Below are 23,082 nucleotides of genomic sequence, written 5' to 3' on the forward strand. Positions count from 1 at the left end.
TTCTGAGCTTTCCCGTTGCCATTTAGGCTTCCAGTAAAAAAGCCTGGCAAAATAGTAAGTTCTATGTGAAGTTATTCATGGTCTTGCTGCAGCATGCTATAGGAAGTCACAGCTGTTACATTAGAGACACAAAAATCCCAGATCCCTTGTGCCCCAGATGATATTGGAGGGGACTGTGTGCCGAAGAGGTGTTATTAGTAGCCTGTTCCCTGCAGACCAGGAGCAGATACATACAGCAGTGGAGGCATTCTGTGTGGGGCTTGTAGGGGTAGGTTTATGTGTACCACTTGGCAGCAGTGGGGCTCAGAAGTGAAAAAAATCATTAGATGCTGTGGGAAGATAGCTCTGAAAAGGAAATTAACTACTCTGTGGGTATGGATAGATGTGTAAAGAAGTTTCTGCTTCTTTATTTCCACAGGTTGAGTGCTGAGAATCATAATCATTAGTTTTCTTTGACAATAAGAGAATTTCTCTGAGCAACTTGTTCTAGTGGAGTGTCCCTGTCCATGGCAAGGAGGTTGGAACAAAAAGGTCTTGTTCCAACTTTCCAACCCAAATCATTCTGTGATGCTAGAATTTTTAACTTCTACAAAACTAGCAAACAAAATTAGTAGTTAGGTGATTGTACAGCAATCCAAAGAGCTTGTATCTCTGTTGGAAAGAGCTGAAGTGTAAGCATTTGTCAATATTAGCCAAAGGTTTCGAAAGTATTTGCACTCCATTCAATGTGATGAAAAGCAGCATGGACTATATGTTAAGTTGATACACAGGATTGTTATTCTTCATTCAGCATTAAATGGTTCTAGAAAGTGATGCTTTTTTTCCTCATATTTTGCTCAAAGATACCCTATTCTTCCACAACACAACCCTACTAGTCTGAGGGCCAGTCTTTGTCTAGATCCTAGATCTCAAAAAAATCCCCCTTTCCTTGTAGGAAAAGTGAACAAAGTTAGAAAAGTAACAATGTTATCCTCAGCAATTAGTAGCCTTTGTTCTCTGGACTGCCTGGCTTTTTCTTTTGAAACAATGCAGCCCTTTCACAATAGAAACAAAATGGGAAGTGGGTAAAGCAGACTGACAGCTCTTTTCTTGTGCTGTTTCATTTTCAGTGACTTAGTAATATCTCAGTACATTTGTATAAAACAAAGCTGATGTAATGTTCCCATTGTTAAGACCAAAATAAAATAATACAAATTTTCTACTTCTGTTACCTAAGATAGAGTTTGTCTACCTTATACCACTCCCTATTTTTTAAAAGAGCATAGCAATGGTTTCTGATAGATTTGGCAATTATCTCCCATGTATTAAGTGCTATTGCATTGTAAATAATGGAAAATTCTAGCCTGTTTTAAATTACACATTTCTAATTGCTTATTACTAATTGGTGAGGATCCAGATCCTCAGAGAGGAATAAACAGAGAGGAATGACATGTACATAGACATATGAATGGATATGCATGCAGTGCAATGTAGCTTCTGCCATCAAAACTCAGGTGTCTCAGGATCATAGAAGTAGAAATTATCTCCCACATCAGTGAATTCAGGCCTCTCCCTTTAAATGTAAACACCAGCTTAAAAAGAGTCATCTAAAAAACTGTGTCAAACCTGTCATGTTCTGCTGGGAACAAAAAAACCTGTGTGCCATTAACCTAAACCCCTCTTTACTAAAAATAATTCTCAATTAGTCAGCAAAATCCTCACACTCTGATCATCTCTGAGTAGGCCTACAAAGCAAGTCCCTGAACAGTGTATGTTTTTTGAACCAAAGGCTCAGTCCCAGGGCTTGCTCTGAAGGTTCATGAGATTGGCCAATGTGGAGCTACTGCACTAGACTTTGCAGCTGCAGGAGCAGTGTTCTCTGGGAAGAAGTGACACCTTGCTGGGAGGGGGCCCTCAGCATAGAACCTCTTCCTTTTCTAGCTTTAATTTTTTTTTCTTTCTCCTTTCTTTTAAAAAGTTTATGTTTAGAGTTTATTTACAGCTGAGAAGAGTGATTTTTCTTTTATCTTTTTTCACTGGGATATACCAAATATTTTAGGTTTGAACTGTTTGGAAGATGAAGTAATTCAGAATCTGGAATTGATAACTGAAATGGTGTCTTAGGGTTTGTTTCTGTTGTTCAATCCTCTTCCTAAAACACATCTTATTTGACATATTTGTTTTCACTGTGAGCTTTTATTTTACCTTCACATCAAGCCAAAAGGATGTTATTTCTGCTGAGACTAGTGCAGAGCCAGTCCTGTTGCAGAGGGTTGAAAATTTTTTTTTTTTTAAATTTGTTCACCATCAGAGTCACTGATGAAATTCCCACTGCAGAGTGTGGACCCAAGGATCTGCAAATAGAACATTTCTTTTAGTTGTGCTTCAAGCAAATCTTGCATGCCCATGTGGACGGCATGGTTTGGAATTCCTGTGGAGACCTTACTGGTTAAAAACACAACTTTGTTCAGTGTTAATTTACTGAAGCGGATCTGTTTTCCCTGAGGAGCTGATACCATGAGCTTCAGATGGCAACCTGAGAGAATTATTTTCTGCCCTATATTTGTACATGGGAAGAGAAAGGGCTGGCCACTGCAGGCTAATTCTTCACGAAATCCCAGTCAGGTTAGATGTGATGCTCATGGTTTGGACAAAGAAGTCAAGGCAAGATGGTAATAGTCTGCAAACTACCAAAGGAAACTAAAAGGAGTGTCAGCTTGCAGAATAATTTTCAGCAGAACTAGTGGACATCCAATCTCAAGTGTCCACCTGACAAAACACACCTGAAATTCTCACTGGAGTTTGTCACATTATTGCGTGATCCCTTTTATTTGTCTATTTTCTGTGTTTTAATCTAAGTTCTTAAACAAATCTACACTGAACTTTTGCAGTTTGTGAAGCCACCCCAAACTCACTGAATTCTTGTTTTGTTAATAGAAGTAAATGAAAATCCCTTTAAAGTAAGCACAGCCTGCTGTTCTTTACCCCATTCTGTGCTTCCAAACACAACTCCACAAAGAAAGACCTTTGTGAAAAGCTGATCATATTTTCTGCACTTAGAAGAAAAGGAAAAATTATTTTGTTCATAATCCCCTGTCATACCAGCACATTGTTTCATTCTGATGATGAGCATTCTCCTAAATCTGTCATCTGCAGTCAAACAAACAGCTTTTGCTGCTTGCATTGCCTATGAGATGTTACTGCTTCACATAATATTTTGTCCCTTGGCTTTGGGCACACAAATTTTTTAATGCAAAGGAAACACAAGAAAAATATAAGATAGAACGTTGCTATCAAGGTCAGAATAAAGATCAGCTATATCACAACAGCCTCAACACCCCTCCTGCTGCCTTCACTAAGAAGCACACTATAGGTGGTTGCTGAGGTGAGTTCAGTGAAAAGAAATATTGTTCAGGTCTGTGATGATAGTGTTAGGGGATAACTCTAGAGAAGAAATAGAAGTCTGGAGAAGAAAGGAAAGCAACAGAGACCGGAAGCCAAGGAATCTGAACCCAAGAAAGGGGGAAGAATGTAGCCTGAAAGCAAAATGGAGCACAAACCTAATTGTGAGGATCATTTGGCATCAAACCTCTTCAGTAATGCAAGCCAACTGTGTTTCTTGTATTGGGTCAGCTCAATGTTTGCATAGAGGACCTTCCTCTTCAGCTCCATCTTTCTACTACCTTTTTTGTGCCACCAGCTGTGCCTTGCATACCTGGCTCAGTGCAAGCAGGACAGACAGCTGAATAAACTTCTGACATCCCAGAAGTAAAAGGGATGAGGGAGGTCACTCATTCTGCACTTGCACAGAAGTAGGAAGCAGTGGGAGAAAAATCCATGAACCAGGGAGCATGCATTTGGGGTCCAGAGATCTCAGTCTGTCAGAGGCTTTCTTGCTGGAAGTCATTTTTACTCCTCCTGCAGTCCTTAGCTGCAGTCCTTCTCTTCTCCCTACATTGAATTCTGTGTCCAGGCTGTTGCAGCAGCAGCTGTCCTATCTGCTGAGTCCCTGACACTGGGCTCCTCACTGCAGCACCATGAGGCATTTAGTGACTGACTAGTGTCAGTTGTGTCCCTGTCCTCTCCTGGAGGGAACTGGGGAGGAAGGGCTGTGCTTGGGAAGAGTTGCCATATGCTCACTGTAGAAATCAGGGTCAAGATCAGCAGCTTTCTGGTTGCCCTCAGTTGCTGTGAGAGCTCACTTACAGGCACAGCCCTAATGGAGGAAATCCTGTCTCCCACAGAGTTAACTTCTACCACTTTTTGGAAAGGCTGTGCTGAGCCACAAAATCATCTGGAAGCTTTGGGCTCATTTATGCGTGGCAGAAGTGATAGAAATTGCAAGGTAGTCTGGTGGCAGAAATGCTGGATAAAATTTTTGCAGTATGCTTATACCTTGTCCAAAACTGTTGGACACTTTTTAAGCCACTATAGGTTAGGAAAGGTAAACATCCAAATGCTTATTCCTAAATGTCTTTGACAATAATGAACAAAATCTCTGATAGTTTAACTTTGGAATTGTACTTTTTGAGATGGTATCTTCTGGAGATTCAGAAATTATTCGTGGTTATTTTTAAATTCTGCCTTGGGCATGGATTCTTTTGGGTTAGAAATTGTTTAGCAAAGTGTCCATTGCAGATCATGTAATATTTATCTAAAATTGAGCTCTTTTTGCTTTGATGCTGCATTTCCCTCTGTACTTCATTCGGATGCTGAACTTTTTTTCTACCTCCTGCTCTCACTGTTTCTTGCTAAATAGATTCTTTTCTCATGCTTCTCTTATTCTCTTCCTTGTACTTAAGATCCAGACCATCCTACTATGGGTTTTCAGATTGATTATTTCTTTTCTGGTGTCTCCAAGCAACATACAAGAATTTTTCTTTGCCTGTTAGTTGCACTGGGGCTAATTTGTGGAGAAAATTTCACTTATAAAATTGAGAAGTCCCTTTAAGCCTTGGGATGTTGGAAGATGTTAGCCTGAGGTTTAAAATACCAGAGAGCTTGTAATGAATTTGTTTGTTTGCTTGGGTCTTTGAATTCTGTTATGCTGCTTTATAGTGTACCTATAAACACACTGATGGATCTTAATAGCTCTTATACAGCCTGTGGAACAAGAGAATGCTGCTCTGAAGAGGATAAAATAAAAGCAAGAGAATGATAATGGCAGAGTTAGAGGCAAGTTGGGCAGGAGTGCTGCAGGCAAGGTCACATTGATGCATAGTGAGATACAGGGAGCTGGGGATGGCCATGACTCCCACCCTTCTCCCACCCTGAAACCCACGGTGAGCTGCCACAGCTTGATGTGGTGTCCAGAGATCTCAGCATCCAGCAGGCTCCAGGAAAGTCTCGCTCCATCCCTGCGGCAATCCACGTGATCCTGTGGTGATGGGAACCTTCTGTCAGGCATATTGCCGACACTGTTTCTGATGTAGCACATCAGGCAGCTTGGGGGTTTGGGTGTGAACCTGCCTGCCCTATGTGCCTGCTTTTCCTGCACACAGAGTGGGAAACTTCATGTTTTGTCTATTGCAAATTGGGAATCTTGCACCAAGAGCACAGTCAGAATTGAAACCAAGAGCTGTGAATTGCAACTGGTGAAATATCCATGAGCTTTGTTGGCCGCTGGCATGCATTGCTCAGCTTCCTGCTGTGTCTGACATGGGAGCACAGCCACTGACAGGACAAACAGGTGACAGTCTAATGTCTGGTTCTTCTCTCCTCATCTGTTTACATGCCAGCCTAATAAATTCACTGGGCAGTGCTGTGAGGGGAACAAGCACACAGATTCCTGGTAAAACACTGTACAAAGGAGAGCATCCAAATCCCAGCAGGAAGAAAACAAATTGAAAGTAGGGCCAGCCTTATCCAGTGCTATTTATAACTGAGCTCTGCTTCCTTCAGATAAATCTGAGTCTCTGAATCATGAGTAATGCACAAGCCTCAGGCTGGGCCTTTGCCCTGCTTCAGTAGCTCTCCTATGTCCATGTTCTCTGCTTACTGCTGACTCCCACACACCACCACCACATATACTCTTTAGTAAGAAAAGTTTCGATACTCTTTTTCTGCACCCCAAATTTGTGGATGATCTGATACTGTAAGCCCAATTTCTTGCTCCTCTTGACTGACCTTGCACCCTTGAGTTCACTTGTGCTGAAGAGATGGGGCCTGGTCCTCTTAATCCCAGGAAGATGCCATCAGGGTGGAGGGCACTTGATCTAGGTGTAGAAGAGCAGTGTTTTTCTAAAGAGCAGTTTTTATGGGACTAAATATGATGTGGGAGTTTATCTTAGAGTGTTTCCTCATTGCTGTTGAGCTCATCTAGTCGTTTTCCCTCAGCTGTCAGGAAGCTTTCAAGGACTTTGGAGGAGAAAACCCTGAGAATGCTTGTAGTAAAACTTGTAAGTAGCCATATACTGCTAGAAGTAGAGATATAATTTGCAAAATTATTAGATAGGAAGTCCCTGGTATTGCCTGTAGCCATTACAGCTATATTCCACCAGATAGGCCCATATTTGGTGGTACCCATAAATAAAGTAATCATAAATAAAGCATCATGCCCATGACGTGGGTGCCTGACAGCTGGAGCTGAGGGCTGCTCCTGGAGCATCCAGGCAGTGCTGGGCTGTGTCTTCTATTCCAGGGGGTCTTGAGATGCTTTTCATTATCATAGGTATTCTGAAAGAATTCTTCCTCTGGCATCTTTGCTTGGTGACATATGATCCTGCCAGGCTGGCTGCCTTGGTTGATGCCTGATTTCTTTGTAGATAAAGCACCTGACTTTGCTTTCTGTCACCAAGCTTGTCAGCCACCCTGTCTCTCCTAACTGCTGTGTTCATCATCACAAACATAAAGTGGGTAAAGTAAGGACACATCCCTGCCTCTGCTACAGATAGAATGCCAGGGAGTCCTTTAGGTTGGAATTGGTCATTAAAGATGTAAGAGAAATGCAGGAAACCCAAACTGACTGAGAGACATTGGAATCTCTGAACACTTTGATATTCATCAGATGTCTAAACCATTTCCTCTCTCTAGTGTAGCAAACGCTACAGCCAAATATTTAAATATTACTGACTCATCCTAGAAGGAGTTACTCCTTATAGACCTTACCTCTTCAATGGCTTCTCTTATGGAGGCAAGTTTACTTCCTAAGCAAATTGAACTGATCTATTCTGTCTTGTTGCATGATGTAATGGTAAAATGTCAACAAATTTTTCTGCAAAAGACTAAACAGCACTAAAACCCCTTATTTGCTTAGCAGCTCCCTTATCTGCATATTCCTGTCATAGCTGAAACATTTGCATTTAAAAGAAACCCGAGATTTTAAGATAGGAACATTTTTCAATGGATTTATTTTTAAGTAACAAGTAATTTTAATTTATCTCTCCCCATCAGTTTTTACTCTCACTCAAAAGACTTGTTTCCTATACAAAGCAGTCTCATCTATTGCAGGGAACAAAACAGTCACAGTGTGATTGACCATGACATGCAGTAAACATGTGAGAGGTGAGACTGAATTTAAAATAAAACTGAACTTTCCTTTCTGGAACTGGGAAACTGTGAAAGACAGAAATGAGAGCCTTGGGAGTGTCCTCTTCTTCCCATCATGCCTTCACAGACATTGTGTTATCATTCCTGAAGTGTTTTCTTCAAAATAAGACTGGTCAGTCTAGGTGTCTTCACCTGTACTAACAGAATGGAGTCATTGCCTTCTGTGTCTTACATGATACACGCTTCTTAATACATGTGAAAATATATCTGTGTCACTCCAGCAGTATCACTTTGCTGATTCCCTCACCAGCCACTGATGCTTTTCTGCATTACCATTGCTTAGCCAGAAATTCCCCAATTTCTACCCATTTAATGCTTTCTTCTGCCTGTCTGTGTCACTCTACCCTTGTCTTTATCACATCACTTTATTATTTTCAGATTACGTCTCCAGCTTTTCAAGATAATGTAGAGTCTTTATCCTAATGGAATTCAATGTCTTTCAACTGCATCTGCACATGATCTGTATATTTTGCAATTCAGTATGCAGATTTTACTAATGAAAATATTGTATAGAACTGAGCCTGATGCCTTGGAGAGGCTACCTAGAACAGAGGCTAGACAAAGTTAAAAGAATAAAGCTAAAAAAGTTAGAAGAAACAAGGACAGTCCCTCATGGGCACCATCTAGAGATGTTCTCCCATCTGGTCAAGACATCACTGTCTAAACTCTTGGGAATTCATTTTCAAGCACTCAGCCACTTCACAGTAATTTCTTATCTTTCTTCTGAAGACATCACAAGGAATATGCCAAAAGCCTTACAAAATTAAAGATAAGAATTCTACTCTTTCTTTTAGACTTGTTACCCTGATAAGGAAGGAAATAAATTCTCTCGACAAAGTCTTTTTTTGAGGAGACCATATTCACTGATTCTCATTTTCTTATCCTGTACATATGTACAGATGACTTAATACTTTGTTCCAGCTCTCAAAGTTCAGCATTAGGCTGACTCATCTCCTGTCCTTTAACCTATCCTTCAAGATACATTTTTTTTGTGTTTCCTTGGGGCATTTTCCCCTGTTCCTGTCCCCCAGGACCTCTCCTCTCTTCTAGTTTTCATAGCTAATTGCTGTGAAATTCAGAGATTGCTTCAGCCGCTCCTTTAAGTACCCTAGATGGAATTTCATCAGGCCTTACAGAGTCAGATATATCTGCCTGTGCTCCTTAAAGTTAGTTTTGTTAAATGTCTAGTTGCAGTTTATTTTTTTATATGAAAAGACAGCCTTAATGCTTCTGTTTTACTTGTAGTTTAATGTGGGACTTGCCTTCCTTTAAACAATAAATGGATTCTAGGAGGGAGAGGCTCAGATGAGCCTTTCTGGGTCATCTGATTTTGTTTTCCCCATGGAAGTATCTCATGCAGTGGCAGAGAGGTGACCCCAACTCATGGACGCTTTTTACCATGAAGTTCCTGGATGTGCAAAGACTCCTGACAGTGGCAGCCCAGCTTTCACCATATGGCAGACCTGGTTCTTCGTCTCTGGGTTGGCTTCTCCTCTTTTGTGGCTTCATTCACTGTGTTTATACCAGTATTTTTCTAGAGCTCAGGGGTGCAGATGTGGACAGGGTCTGTGCTTTCACAGCAGGGTTTTCTGAGGAAAATAAAGATCAAGCAGTAATACCTTTTATGACAATGTTGACCAAAACATGCCTTTTAAATTTTTTTTTTAGTTCTTTCATTCTTACTAGACATTCCACAGCAGAAATACTGCCTGTTTCCCAGGAAATAGACAAGAATAGCAAAAAGTATAGATAGAGACCAGTAATCTCTTTTGCTCAGGGTGCATCACAGGACAGGAGCCCTTTATGCTGTACCCTGCCATGCTGGCTCCAGCATGGTCATGTTGGTGATTCTATGGTTCTGGTGCCCCTCACTGAAGGACCAGCTGGGCATACTAAGGTTGCTGCCTGCCTACCTGCCCAAGTTTACCTTTGGCAGGAAGTCCATACCTACAGATAACCAGAACACAGCTAAATCTTCTCCACAGTCGTATTATATGCTCCAAGTGCAAGCAGGACCCAAGAGCTCTTTCTTCACCAAATATAGACTTAGACAGAGTCTGACTGGGCTGCTTTGACCTTTGACCAGGCTGCACTCAGTTATCACAGCCCTTTAAAATCTTGATTACTGCCTTGAGTCAAAATTAGTCACCTGGACTAAGCTCAGTTTTTGCTTTTATCTCAAATAACCAAGGTGAGGAATGAAGTTTTCTGTCTTTCTTCCTCCCACCTCTAGACAGGATAACTTGTATGGCTGTCCAAGTTGTCACTGAGGAAGGGCTCCAGACATTGCACTGTTCCTCACCTCTAAGCCTTGCTCTTCCTGTCTCTTGATGTATAAAAACTGATGCTGGAGTTACTTTGCTTGTGGGTTAAGTACTCTACTTTCTAGATGGCCAAGTGATTAATTTTGGTGTGTCTCTTGTGACTGATTGCAGGAGAGCAGCCTTGCATCTTGCTTACACTCCTCAGGGTGCCTGGCCTTGGCTTCACTTACGGCTGCTGGCAGAGGATCCTATGGGAAGTGTTAAGGTCCACTTATTGTGTCAGACATGATAAGCAACAAATGCAGAATAGCTGGCAATGTCCTTGATGGAGGATATTTTGGAACTTTGTTGTAGATGCACTGCTTTGTCATGGCAGCAAGGAGGGACAAACTATTTGCTCTAGCAAAACAAAACGTCAGTGGACTCTGGATAAGCTAAGTGCAGCAGACTTTCATACCAGCAGATCCCTTGGCAAACAGCACAGATAAGTGACCCAGAGAGGAGAATAAACAAAAAAAATTGTGATTTGTCATTGACAGGAAAAGAAAGTGAAAGATTAAGAAATCTCTGCTGGAAATGACTTGATGTTTCTGGATGCTGTTTTGGTGAAAGTTGCTGTCAGAAACCAACAAGAAACACATTTGAGGGTGACAGCATGAAGAAATAGAACTGCCTCTTAGTTCAAATCAGAAACTGCTATAAGGTAGTCCGGGAAAATATTTGCACTAGAGCACAGGACAAATCAAACTGGCTTCAGAAGATGTGACCTGTGGAGCAATTCACACTTCAGCTTGAGCCTTCAACATGATGCTGAGGCAGACTAAAAGGCAGACTAGCTGCAAAATGGAGAAAGTGTCCACTTACACAGATCAAAGGTGCCCACAGCTGGACGAGCATGCCCAGGTTTAGATGGGTATTCCTGGCTGGAGTTTGGTCTGTCTTACTCTCTACAAGAATCCATACAGTTTTCATCTGCCAGTTGGTGAGCTGGGCCATTGTGCAATAGATGCAGCCAAACTGCATCCATGAGAGTTTGTGCTCTTGCTAAATCACAGCACATGTTCAGCTTGTCAACCTTGAGAGAGCCCCAGAGCTCTTCTGGCATTTGCTTTGGCCCAGGATTGTGCATTCTGACACAGGAAATGTGGTTTGGACAGCACGTTTGTATCTGTGCTTGACTGCCAGGTCAGGCACTGCAAGAGAGAACTGAGGCTGAGTCCCTTCCTCAAGAAGCAGATGTTTGCCAGTGGGGAGTCTGGAGTAAAAATCTTTACCCTGTGTGAATATAAGGAGAAGGGTCCTAATCCCACTGTTTACGTTGTATGACCGAAGTATGGGCAAAAGAGGATGGCTGAAAGAGCACAACAGGGCTGGGAAGCACTTGTGCTTCTGTGGTGCTCATGTGGGCTTCTGCAAGTCTGTGTCTCTCTTCAGCTAAGGAGGCAGATAAGTGAAATCTCTGAACTGCTGGCTGGGCAGAATGGCAGAGCTTCTGAGAGGGGCCTGTACAGCTCAACAGTGACTTACAAAGAAATGCTTGAGGCGCAGAAACAAAGACATGTCTAAAGCTGAGTATTAGGGAAAAGCACAAAACATAAATTAATAAAAAGAAGTGAGTGTATTAAGTGAGCTGTGGTTATCCTGGGTCATTAAAGGGAAAGGGAATATATTTGGGAAGCATGTAAGTAGTTAAAGGAATGAAAATACAGACTTAGTACTAAAGCAAGCTTCCTGCTACTACTGAGTGGTATGAATAAGGATGAAATATTTGATGCTGTATTGTTTAATCTTACAGTGAGTGTCTGAGACTGTCTGCTTAATATGAAAAGAGGATATAAAAGTACAGGTCAGAATAAGGAAAGAGCATATTAAAGAATATTTAGATAAGTTCTTGCTCACCAGCAAGATCAGATTAAACATACCCTGGAGCACTTAAAGAAATAACCACATCAATTTCATGCCATTATATGCATTTCAGAGAGTTTTTGGGCTACATCTATCTTGTGCCTTTTAGGCAGAGGCTGGGGTTTATGTGCAAGCCCATTTACAGCATGTGAGCTGAGTGAACACCTTGACTCAGAGGCAGGGTTGGGATGTGCTCTGCAGCATGGATGAGGGAAAGCACCACTCCACTGTCACCTAGGGACTCACACTCATTTGTGTACCTGTGACATGGGCAAAGTGAAATATGATAGTCTACTGTCATCAGTCCCCACACACCTTTCAGTGATGCTGTAGAGCCAATGTCTGGCTAAAAGGTATCTGCAGGTTCTTTCTTCAAAGGGCCTGTCCTTAAATGCAGGAGGGGAAGTGGCACAGACAGAGCACCAGAGCCCAGAAAACAATGTCTGGACAACGCACCCAGCTAGAGGCATCCAAAGCCAGCCATAGGGGGTTGAAAAGTGGGGGTAATAGCACAGCAGTGCATCAGGTTGTACACTGGTCTGTAGAACCAGCCTGGCCAGGGAAAGGAGGAAAGATTTCAGAGGGCTGGAAGGACTGGAAAAATGTCCGGAGGAAAATTATAGGCTCAGACCCAGTCAGACCAATTTCAAATACTGGAAAAGCACTTGAATAAATGACAACACTACTGTTAAATGTCTACCTAATAAAGTGATTCAGAGAAGTTGACATGGATTTGTCCAGAATAGAATATCAAGCCAGTACAATTTATTTTCCTTTTTTTGCCAGAGAAACGAGCCTTATGAATAAGGGAGAGGCAATCAAGGTTATCATCTCAATCCATCTTGACTTGACTAAAGCTTTTGATCTGGGCTTACACAGTGACATACATATAACCAAAGCAGAGAAATATTAATTAGGTAAAATCACCATAAAGAGGCTGCTCAGGTGGCTGAGGCAGTGTGCTCAAAGAGCAGTTATACAGAGCTCACTGTCAGACTCTGAAAGTGCTACAAGTGAGACTCTCCAGCTGTCACTTCTGGTCTTTTTTGGATCAATACTTTCGTTAACTACTCAAATTACAGAATAGGGAAGCCCCCCTGGGAGGACAAGACACTTTGCAGGACACGATTATGTTCAAAATTATCTTGATAAATTGGAAGAAAGGCCCAAAATCAATGTGATGAAATTCAATAAAGACAAGAGTAAATACTGCATTTAGAGAGGGGAAATTAAATGCACAGATTCGAAATAGGAGATGGCTGGTTAGACAGCAGGGTGCCCAAGGGGAAGCATAGAATCAGCATTGCTGATCACCACTGGTGATCAGCAATGGAATACTGTTGCACAAAGATATGTGTCATTCTAATTAATTAGCAAGAATGTAAGAGAGGAGGTTGTAACTCAGGGTAGTCCTGTGCCATGTGTTTGCAGCTGCAGAACCAGGCTGAAGAGGAAGAGCAAGAGTGGTGAAAGCTTGGGTCCTGAAGACAGGACCAGGAAGCAAAAGTTGAGGGAGTTGATTTGAGCTGGAGAGAGGGAAAAAGAGAAAGGAACAGTAGCACAAACTTTTCTTTCCCTTTTGGAGACTGTTACAGAAAGGGGAATAAACTGCTGTTCTTTGCATCCACTGGGGAGATGGTAAGGAGTAATTGGCTTGACTCTTGGTAAAGGAAATCTTCTGTGCAAGGGCAATTAAGCACAGATGTATCTACAGGGAGGTTTTTGAGTACCTGTTGTTGGAGACTTGTGAGAGCAACCTGTGTGAATTGTCACCAGTGGCAAGGGAGTGTCTGATTTCACCTCAGAAGGGAATAGATACGCATCTTGGGTCCCTCCAAACCCTGCATTGCCATGATGGCTTTGCCTAGGAGTCTACTGATAGCCAGGTTGGCACTGGAATGAATTTGACCCCAGGTCAAAATACCATGAACTTTCTTCAGCAGCCCAAGGAGATATTTGTATGCCAAAGTCGTCTGAGTGTCTCACTTGGCCAGTCATGTAAGGGTGAACCAGGGGGTGGGGGAGATTGATAATGCCCTTGTCTTTCCTCTTCTCTAGCTGGGCCAGATTTTATTCATTTTTTCAGGCCCTAAGTGACAACGTGCCTTGTTTCACTTAGGGCAGGTATCAGCAGGACCATGGTACTACAATGCTGACAAAGGCCTCCTTGATGAATAATTATAGGAAAGAAAGGGAATTGCTCATCAGTTAATGTGCATGTGTTGCATGTGGGAACCCCATACCTGACTTTTGGCAAGCCAAGGGCTAGCCAGATCTGTGTTTGCAGTAGCTGGTGCCTGCACCACACCAGACTCTGGGCCAGGGTAATTTTGACCGTTGTATTGTGTCAATGCAAAAGACTTACAGCCTGTGTCCCATGAAAATGGATCAAGCATTATTTATTTCATAGGAATGACATCAGAAACATGGGCGTTTTCAGATTGGATAAATGGTCTAATCTCCTGCTGGACAGGAGCCATTACCAGCTGCCACAGATAAAAATGATAGTATTCTCTTGCTAGAAATGAACGGATTATCACCCTGCTAACCTGCTGTACATAGTAATGAACATGAGATCTTAATATTTATATTTCTGTGTATTAAATAAGGTTTTGTATTGTCTCAGCTTCTTTATAAATAAATGAGCTTTAAGAAATCAAAAGAAAAAGTGGGAGGCTGTTCTTACAGCAATGAGTTTCACACACTAATTTTGCACTGCAATAATAGTCAAGTTAAAGATCACTGAAAATTTTTTTTACTTTTGTTACAGTTCTCATCATGATCAGGGACAGAAAATGCTTGCTGCTTTTTGCTTGCTTGTCTCCTCTCTGCTGTTTGCACACACTTTTCTTTCTCATGTGCTTCTTTACTCTGATTGTATCATAGTTTAACTTTTGCTCTAGATAGTTTCACATAGCCAAAATCCTTGGCTGATTATCACATGCTTCAGGGGGAAAATTAACTTCATGCCATTGTGCAGACAGTTGCTTGGTTCTGTCCTCAAATACTCCACCCCTCACAGCACAGATACTGCTAATGATGGGAGGTTGTCCTATGTTGGCAACCCTCTGGGAGCAGAGTAAAAGCCAGTTCTGAGCAGATGCCCAATTTGATTGCAGTATCATGAGGTCTAATTACTCTAATAAGCATTTATGGGATTCAGAGATCACGAGGAAAAAAGATCACAAACACGATTAAGGTGTCAGAGGTGTTGAAGGAAAATTGAAAGTATTAAGTGCCAATTTCTCTTTTCTGAAATTCAAGCTACCATCACTGAGAGCAGCTAATAGTCATCTGAGGGCAGAACCTGGTGTCCCTGAGAGGCTGTTTTACAAGCTGTCTACAAAAAGTACCTAACTCAAGTACTATTGACTGCTTTGAAGACAGAACCAAGAGTACCCCAAGCAATTCAGCCTACTTGACTTTGGGGCTGGTGACCCCACCTATCCATGTAATGGATTAAGAGCTGTGACACCTAACTAACAGGAGAAAGCTTGAATAGATCTCCCATCAGAGAGAGGTTATTTGGAGTAGGCAAATGTTGGGGTAAAAACTCTTTGCTTTGGGAATGCTGAAAGGAATTAGCTTGGGAAAACCCCCCATGAGCTCATGAAAGCTCTTATGCTTTTTGGTTACCTCCAGATGAGGTTCTTGCAACACTCTGTGTTAGTGTAGACATCAGGACCCAGAAGTTGTGTCTGCACAGAATGATGGGGATGGACTAAAGCTACTGAACTTCATCCATGTATTTGCCAGTAGTCTGATGGTCTGCAAAATTTTTCCCAAATATTTGGGACAGCAAGCTGGAGAGAAAGAACATGAGTTAGAGGAGAACTGTGTTGGACATACACATAAAAACGTCTTACTCTCAGACCATTTTAGAGTGACGTTTAAAAAATCTTTTTATTCAAAATATGACCTTTTTTCTTGGCCCAGCATGAAGCAGATTGGACATGTTTTTGTAACCAGTGTCCATGAGCTCTGCACTTCTCACTTTGAATTAAAAGTTCTCACTACACCACCTCATTCATCTGAAGCAGCTGCTAGTGACTGTCACTGTCAGCAGTAGCTCATGATCACAGGGAGATGTTCTTGGAAAAGATATACCCAGCACATCTTGTCCACAGTGGGTCAGCCTTGGCAATCATTGTTCTGTTGAACCTGCTTTTTAATAATTAATCCTTTTATTCTGGGTCATATTGAATTATGCTATCCCTTTAACGCCAGATAAAAGAAGTAGTTCCACATGGAAACTTACAATTTCACCTGTGCAGGGATATTCAAGGTATATGCCACTCAAAGGTCATCAGTTGTGTCTTATAGGCATGAAACTAGCTTTTTGAGGTATTCTCAGATGAATTCCTCTTGCATTGTATTTTTCCTTCCTCAGAAAAGGAAGAAAACGTTCAGTGGAGGGTTAACTACTTTCTTACTTAATTGCTCTTGCCGAGTCTCTTGCTGAATCTCTTGCTTAATTTTCATGCTCCACAGAACTTCATACTATAAACAGTATTACAAAAGAGAATTAACAGGTTTTTTTTGCAAGGACCTGTCACAGGAATACCCAATCTGTGTAATTAAAGTATTGAGAAGGCTGTTTGTTTTCTGAACTAGGTATGAGTTCCATAAGTAGTAATGGATAGAATATCTGGTAAGTTCTGGAATGATCAAACTCATTTATCATGCTTATGGGATGATGTTTAGGGAACTCTATCTGTTCCACTGCTTGGACAGAAACAGATATACCTTTGAAAAGCTTCTAAGAACCTTCCAAAGTGCTTGTCCCCATCTTCATCTGACAGATGCCAACAGGAGTGTGTGCTGACAGACCCAGTGACAAGTCATTCTTTTCTCTTCAGTCTGATTGAATTCCCAGATCTGAAAATCGAGTGTTCTTAATGCTTTTGGTCTAACTGAAATGTCTCTTCTAAACTGTAAGCCATTTATCTGAGTTCTAATCTCTCCTGCTGAGCTGTCACAGTCGAAACGTAAATCTCCTTACCAGGCAGACAGATGCTCTGAAGGTGTAGGGAGGATTTCAATTTTAATGGAGAAGTTTTCATCTCCCTGAAACAGAAGTGCCCCAAGGACCCTTCTTGGTGGGTTGCTTGCAAGGTCTTGTCTGCACCTCACATAGGGGCAGAAAGCTAATTTGAGGTTGTCTGGCTGAAGGGTAGCCATGTGGCACTGCACTTGGAGTAATGTAATTAGTCAAATGTGAAAGGCAAGGCTTATGCTTGGGGACCCTTGTGGGTGCCACTGGTGGTGTTTGGAGATATCTTAGGGCTCTCTGGGATGGTGCTGTGCCACAGTGTAGAGTTCTGGTGCATAGCTCAGACATCTCATAAGGCCTGTCCTTGATGGCAGTGCTCCAGTGGCCATGGGTAGGTGCAGAGTTTCCAGGTGAGGGGCTTTACTCCCTTTCCTTACTCCCTTTCCTGCAGGAGCACCCTTTAGAAACTGACCGGAGTGCTCAGGACAGTTCTAAAATTGCTGGTGGAGATAAGTGTTCACACCAAAAAGCCTCTGGAGTGCAAAACAGCTGCTCTTTAGAAAGGATTTCAGAAGACCTTGCTGAGGCTGTGGGACTCTGTCCTGCAATGCTAAAAGCCATGTGCTGACTAGGACTGTCTTCTTGTTTCTTCTTGTTTTAAGGTCAAGTGGCAGAAGGATGACATGGACAACAATTCCAACTTCTTCTCTGTCTCCTCGGATGGGCGGATTGTTTCATGGACTTTAGTTAAGGTAAACAGTAGGTGGCAATTTCTTTTTCCAGTCAAATTATAACCACTTGCCTCAAAAGTTCAGTGATTCATTAGTATTATATTTATTTCTAATGAGCTTGAAAGGAAATGTTAGCAATAGCAGCTGGTGCAGTCACAGCTGGATCTGGGGCTCCACATTAAACTCTGAAATGAAGCAGGGTCAGCCTACTCATTGTCAGGACCTAACCTTCATCCTGCCTGCCCCTGTAGCACCCCATGGGCCTGAAAATGAGAGATCGTTTTCCTACTTGGCAGCAGCAGGAATTCAAGCCTGGTCCTTGTTCTCACACTTTCTTTGTCCCAGAAGGGTCAACCAGACATAGAACAGAATAATCTGCTTTATTTCACAGCTTCCAGATTCTCATCCCCAAAATGCTTCCCTACAGATTGCAATTTGAATTGGGAGAGGGTCAATTTAAATTTCTCCCTATGTGAGACAGTGAGTAGTACAGAGTAAATTTGCATTTGCATTGGATAGCATTCTATCAGACAGGCAGAGTGCTTCCCCCTGCCCTGACATCTAATACACATCCAATACAAATTTTTAAAACTGGTTTGCATGCCCTGCCTTTGTTAACTTTTCCTTTTGGAGTAAGTTGAAATAGGTTGATAGAAACCCAGAATTAATGTCCCAAAATGACCCTTAGGTTCATGTCTCTGAATCCAAATGTGTGGGTTTTTCTGTTGGCTATTTCATTTTACATTTAAAAATTTCAAATCTCTTGCTAAAAATAATAGCATTGCCCTAAATATGAGTTTGAAGCAGCGGTCCCATTATTCCTCAACAAAAGAAGAAATTTCTTTACATCCTAGGATGCTCTTTTTTCAATCTGTTATTCCAAGGCTTACCTGTTCTGAAATTTTTAGGCCTTGCTGCCATGGCAGGGATTAATTTCTAGCATTATATGTAAATCTGAGCCTCATGTCCAGTTCAGGAACAGGAGCATGTCCTAATGAACAGTGTAAGCACAGGCAGATGGTACAGATTTTGAAGTTATTTTTTATAGACTTTCCCAGGTTTCTACATGCAGCTTCAGAATCAAAAATCCCTTCTGCAAATGCATCCCAAGTCCTTCTCCCAAAAGTGCTTCCTAGACAGGGACAGATTAAAAGTGTCTCAGCACTCAGCTCCTGTGTTTTCCACTGTTCTTGTTTGAAAGCAAAATCAGTGAGAGACTCCAAGTCAGAAAGACAATTTATTAGGAAAAGAAAAAAAACCAAAAACCAAAATATATATGATAATATGAAAAAAAAAACACTGACAGAGTCAGAATACAACCTGACACCCTGTTGGTCAGGGTGTTGGTAGCAGTCCAAATTGGAATGGCTGCAGTCCTCCTGGAGTGTCAGGTGTGGTTCTGTTGGAGCAGTGATTCTGTAGAAAAGGGTGTAGTTTTCTTCTGAAGATCCAGTGGAAAAGGCAGCTGCTCCTCTGGGAATCCTGTGGAAAGGCTGAGTCTGGTGTCCCAAAAACTCAGATTATATCCAGGTAGGCATGCTTGGTTCTTCCCCCTGGGGTGAGCATCTCACAATGAGATGCTGAAACTTTTATCAGTCATGCAGTGACACTCAATAGGCCATTAACAGCAGATGTCTCCCCATGGGGGAGGATTGGTTTGTGGAAGAGATAAAGAAAGATACCCAATTAACAGAAGATAAACTGCCACACCTCTAACAGATGGCAAATAGAATACATCTTGCCTTGCAATCTAGGACATCCTCTGAGTAGGAATACCCAAAAGGTTTGGGTTGAAGTGGGCAGTACATGCCTGCAGCCAGACATACCAGCTGAGGTGTTTTGGCAGGATACAATTACCAACTGAGCCCCAGAAACTGAGTCTGCTCAGCACGGTTCCCCTTAGGAGGCAGGAAACACTGGCTGAGAAATGCCGTATCTGGGACAACCTAGGTGTTTGCAGATGGACTCTGATAGCAGCTCACCTAGCAGAGGGTCTTTTGCACCAGTGCTTAACTTTTCCTCATCATAATCTGTGTTTTTGCTGTCCCTTGAGCACATAGCTATTTTTTTTCTAAATATCCTTAGTATGATTTCTAAGATCTGCATCCACTTAGCCCATTGTCATTTCTACTTATCCCTTGCATTACTGTAATGAACTTGGCCATGTGAAAAGACTATTTTAAGTTTTTTTGATTTTGTTTTTAGATGAAATTACCTCAGAAATTGCACCTCAGACATGTAACCAACAGCAGTGTTTTGGGTGCTGTCTGCTTTGGACATTTTTGAGGGGGCAGATATTTAACAGAGAAAACAAGAAACAGGCTGAAAATAATGTTTTGTTATCATCTGTGGGATTTTTATCCGGCAAGGAGAAATGGACAATCTGCTTGAATTCCAGTTTCACAAGAGCTTTTTTTGGGTTTCATTTAGAGTAAAACTGAAGACATTTGAGAGGTTTTCTATTCTACAAAACCATGGTGCAAACAGGGAGTAAATGAAAGAGTGCTTCGTTAATCTTTTTGAGAGGGCAATCCAGAAATAAAGCTTCTTCAAACACTGTTAGCTGTTTGACACTTTCAAAGCTGAGAGAACAAAGTGAATAATTTCATTCTTTATTCCAGCTGAAGATTTGGCAAACCACACTCAAGAGTTGGATAGAAGAGTTTTCAAATGTTAGCCAGGGACACTTGATCTGCCTTGACCATAGTGGTTGTCTCTGTCAGAAATGGGCACAATCACATTGGACAAATTTAATGAAAAAACACATAAGTTCTGTGTACTTAGACTATCTTGTCTTGTCTGTAGGTCCTCATAAAGGTGTAAAACATCAAGGAAGGATGCAGGACTTGTGCTGCTGGATGATTCTATGCCCCCTCCTTGGGTGTACACATTGCCTATCAAAAAGGAGAAATGTCTCAGCCATTTCAAAGAATTGTTTGGGATGCAGCATGGCCCTGCTTCTCAGGCTGGTGCTCAGCAATCCCATATTTGATTAGTAGTTATAGTTCACCCCCTCCTGTGTGACCTACAGCTAAATTACTGAACAGCTCTGGGCCTGCTTCATCACTTAAGGCTAATAAGAACTAAGGGGAAAACAGCAGCTGTAAGGCCTGATTCACTAATGCTTACAAAGTGCTCTGCAATTATTAGGCAGAAGCAACATACTATTGCTTGGTATTTCTGGAAGGCCAAATTGTCAGCAGGCTGTTTACCCAGAGGTATATGTGAATGGCTCTGGTGACAAAGAGCCCCAGGAACAGAAGCACTTTTTATGCTGTGAAGCTGGGTAAAAGATAAAACCAGCACAGCAGGGGAGTCTGCCCAAGCAGGGTTCTTTGTGAAGGACAGGGGCTGCAGAAACTGTCCACAGGGGCCTCTGCCAGGTGAAGGCACTGGCAGAAATCTTCAGAGGAAGGCTGCAGAAAGGTGTATGCTTAGAAGGAAGGTCTCTTGAGGTTTGCCTTTCTACCAGAACACAGAGATAGTGTACCAGCACATCTGTGGGCCTGCAAAGATCACATGTCTGTCACACTAAAGCTGCTCTTTAGACTGGACTCATGTCTCGACAGGGCACGTGCTTTCTGGGGAGCAGGCAGATCTGGGAGCTTGAGCAGCGGTAAGTGCCTGCTTAGCTTGTCCTGTCTGCACTCCCAACAACACACCAGCGCTCGTATTTGGACGTGCAGTGGAACATGCTCTGCTCCTGATTCCTCTGGGTGCTGCTCTTTACAGTTCATACACATGTACACCAGCATGTGTGGCCTCTTTCTTAGCATCTCTCCTGCCTTTGCCCACTGGATCAGACTTGTAATCAATGTGCTGTAGGAGCTGCAAGGTGGAACTCTGCAGGAGTCTGTCCTGCTTCTTGCTGCTCTCTCATGGAACAATTTACTGCTGTCAATAGGCCAGTGCATGTGGGTGTGCAGCAGTGAGAATTAGTGAGAAGGAGGAGCACTATAGGGTTTTGACCTTTGCTGAATCTTCTGTAACTTTGTGCCTCATAGAACATTGTCCTCTCTCAACTGCAGTAATGAACAGGTGCCCACAAGATCTTCTCCCACATTCCCCAACATGGAAATTCTTGGAGTTGACTTTGCCAGGCGGAATCTCTTTTTCCACCTGAGTCCTGCTCTGGGCTAAGAGAAGCTTCAACTACAGCTTAATTCACTGAGCTAAGTAGTTATGTTTTGTTCCCACAGTGCTTTGGTGGGATATTTGCAGATTATACTATCCAGTCCACACTGGAGCCCATACTGCTCACTAATCATTGTTTGTTCTTTTTATCACATATTCAGAGAATCACAGAATGGTTGGGGTTGGCAGAGACCTCTGGAACCCCAGTCACAGCCAGCTCCATTCTGCAGTGGTATTCCAACTCCCAACGCTAGTCTGAGAACATAACTTTCCCTCTGGTTTTGTTTATATTTCTTTATATTTACCTACATTTGTCTATTTACATCTGTCTTTTGTCTCCCACCTCCTCTGTAAACTCTTTGGGACACAACCTTTTGGCCCTGGGTTCATCACCTTGCGCAGCAGTGTCATGATAGTTCTTTAGAACTCTGCTGAGAGCAGAAACATGGGGCAGTTTTCCCTCGGAGCAAACTGCTTGCTAGATGTTGCTGGCATCTCAGAGCCAATGAAGTTGAGAGTATTTTGAACTGAGGCTGCTCTGGGGATAACAAGATGTTAAGAAGCAAGAACCAGAAAGATGATAAGTTATTATTCATTAATGTAAGGCTTTAGTTAGCCCCCTGAGAATATGGAATATCCATCTTAAAACACACAGGATGATTTAAATAAACACTATGATTTAAGCTGACTGTGCCAACTTTCACTAACAAACACTGACCCTGAAACTCAAAATTTTCCAGGTCCAGTGCGTATGTCAAGGTAATGTACCAGTGGCTCTCAGTTCCAGTGCACCAAAGCATTACTTTCCTGAAGGTTTTGTGGAAAGCGCCATGTTAGCAAGCTGCCAAATGTGAAACATTAAGCAACTTCTGGCCAGCTTTTTAAAATTCCTCCATAAAATTTGCTGTTTCAAAGTACTGAATGTCTCTGTATTGTTGCTGCAAAGCATGCTATTCATGTGGAATCTCCTCTGCCTGCAGAATGAGCTGGTTCACATGGATGTCATCAAGCTGTCAGCAGATGAAACAACGATGCAGGGGCCAGAGGGGCTGCAGCTGCAAACGCTTGGTAAGAGCCCAAGTTCTTGCCATGCTGATTAATTACTGACACAAAGCCTCTAATCAGTCATTCTGGGAAATTAAACTGGGAGCAGGGTGTTGAGATGGGAAGGAGCTAAAGGAGGGTTATGCCTCCTTGCTTTCATCATGCAGTAGGGCAAAATCTGTCTGGAGCAATGGCCACTGAGTCAAGTTTTACTGGTTACATACTGCCTTTACTTGCATAAAAAGATGAAGTGAACATTAATTCAAGAAATGTCTGTTTTACTGGACTATCTCTGTGGGGATAAAGTACACACCTGCTAATGTCAAAACTCAGTTTTGTTCTTATTGTCAGACATTGATCTGGACTGGCAAAATCAAGGTGAAAAGCAACCTCTGCCCTTTCCTGGGTGCACAGTTCACCCAGCCAGCTTTGGGATGTGTCTCATCGAGTTTGGGCTCTATAAAAACACAGCATCTATTCTGAG

At 42.2% G+C, this 23,082-nt stretch overlaps 1 protein-coding gene across 2 annotated transcripts in view; it reads left to right on the forward strand.

Moving 5' to 3' along the window:
• Positions 1–23,082, forward strand: part of DNAI1 (dynein axonemal intermediate chain 1) — a 136,150-nt gene that overhangs the window by 63,252 nt on the left and 49,816 nt on the right. For both annotated transcript variants that reach the window (XM_030258206.4, XM_030258207.4), the window contains exons 14-15: positions 17,352–17,441; positions 22,535–22,622. In XM_030258206.4, the coding sequence (XP_030114066.4) occupies positions 17,352–17,441; positions 22,535–22,622 (178 nt within the window). The remainder of the gene's footprint in view (positions 1–17,351; positions 17,442–22,534; positions 22,623–23,082) is intronic.

Source organism: Taeniopygia guttata, chromosome Z (assembly GCF_048771995.1).
Source record: "Taeniopygia guttata chromosome Z, bTaeGut7.mat, whole genome shotgun sequence".
Classification (NCBI taxonomy): Eukaryota; Metazoa; Chordata; class Aves; order Passeriformes; family Estrildidae; genus Taeniopygia; species Taeniopygia guttata.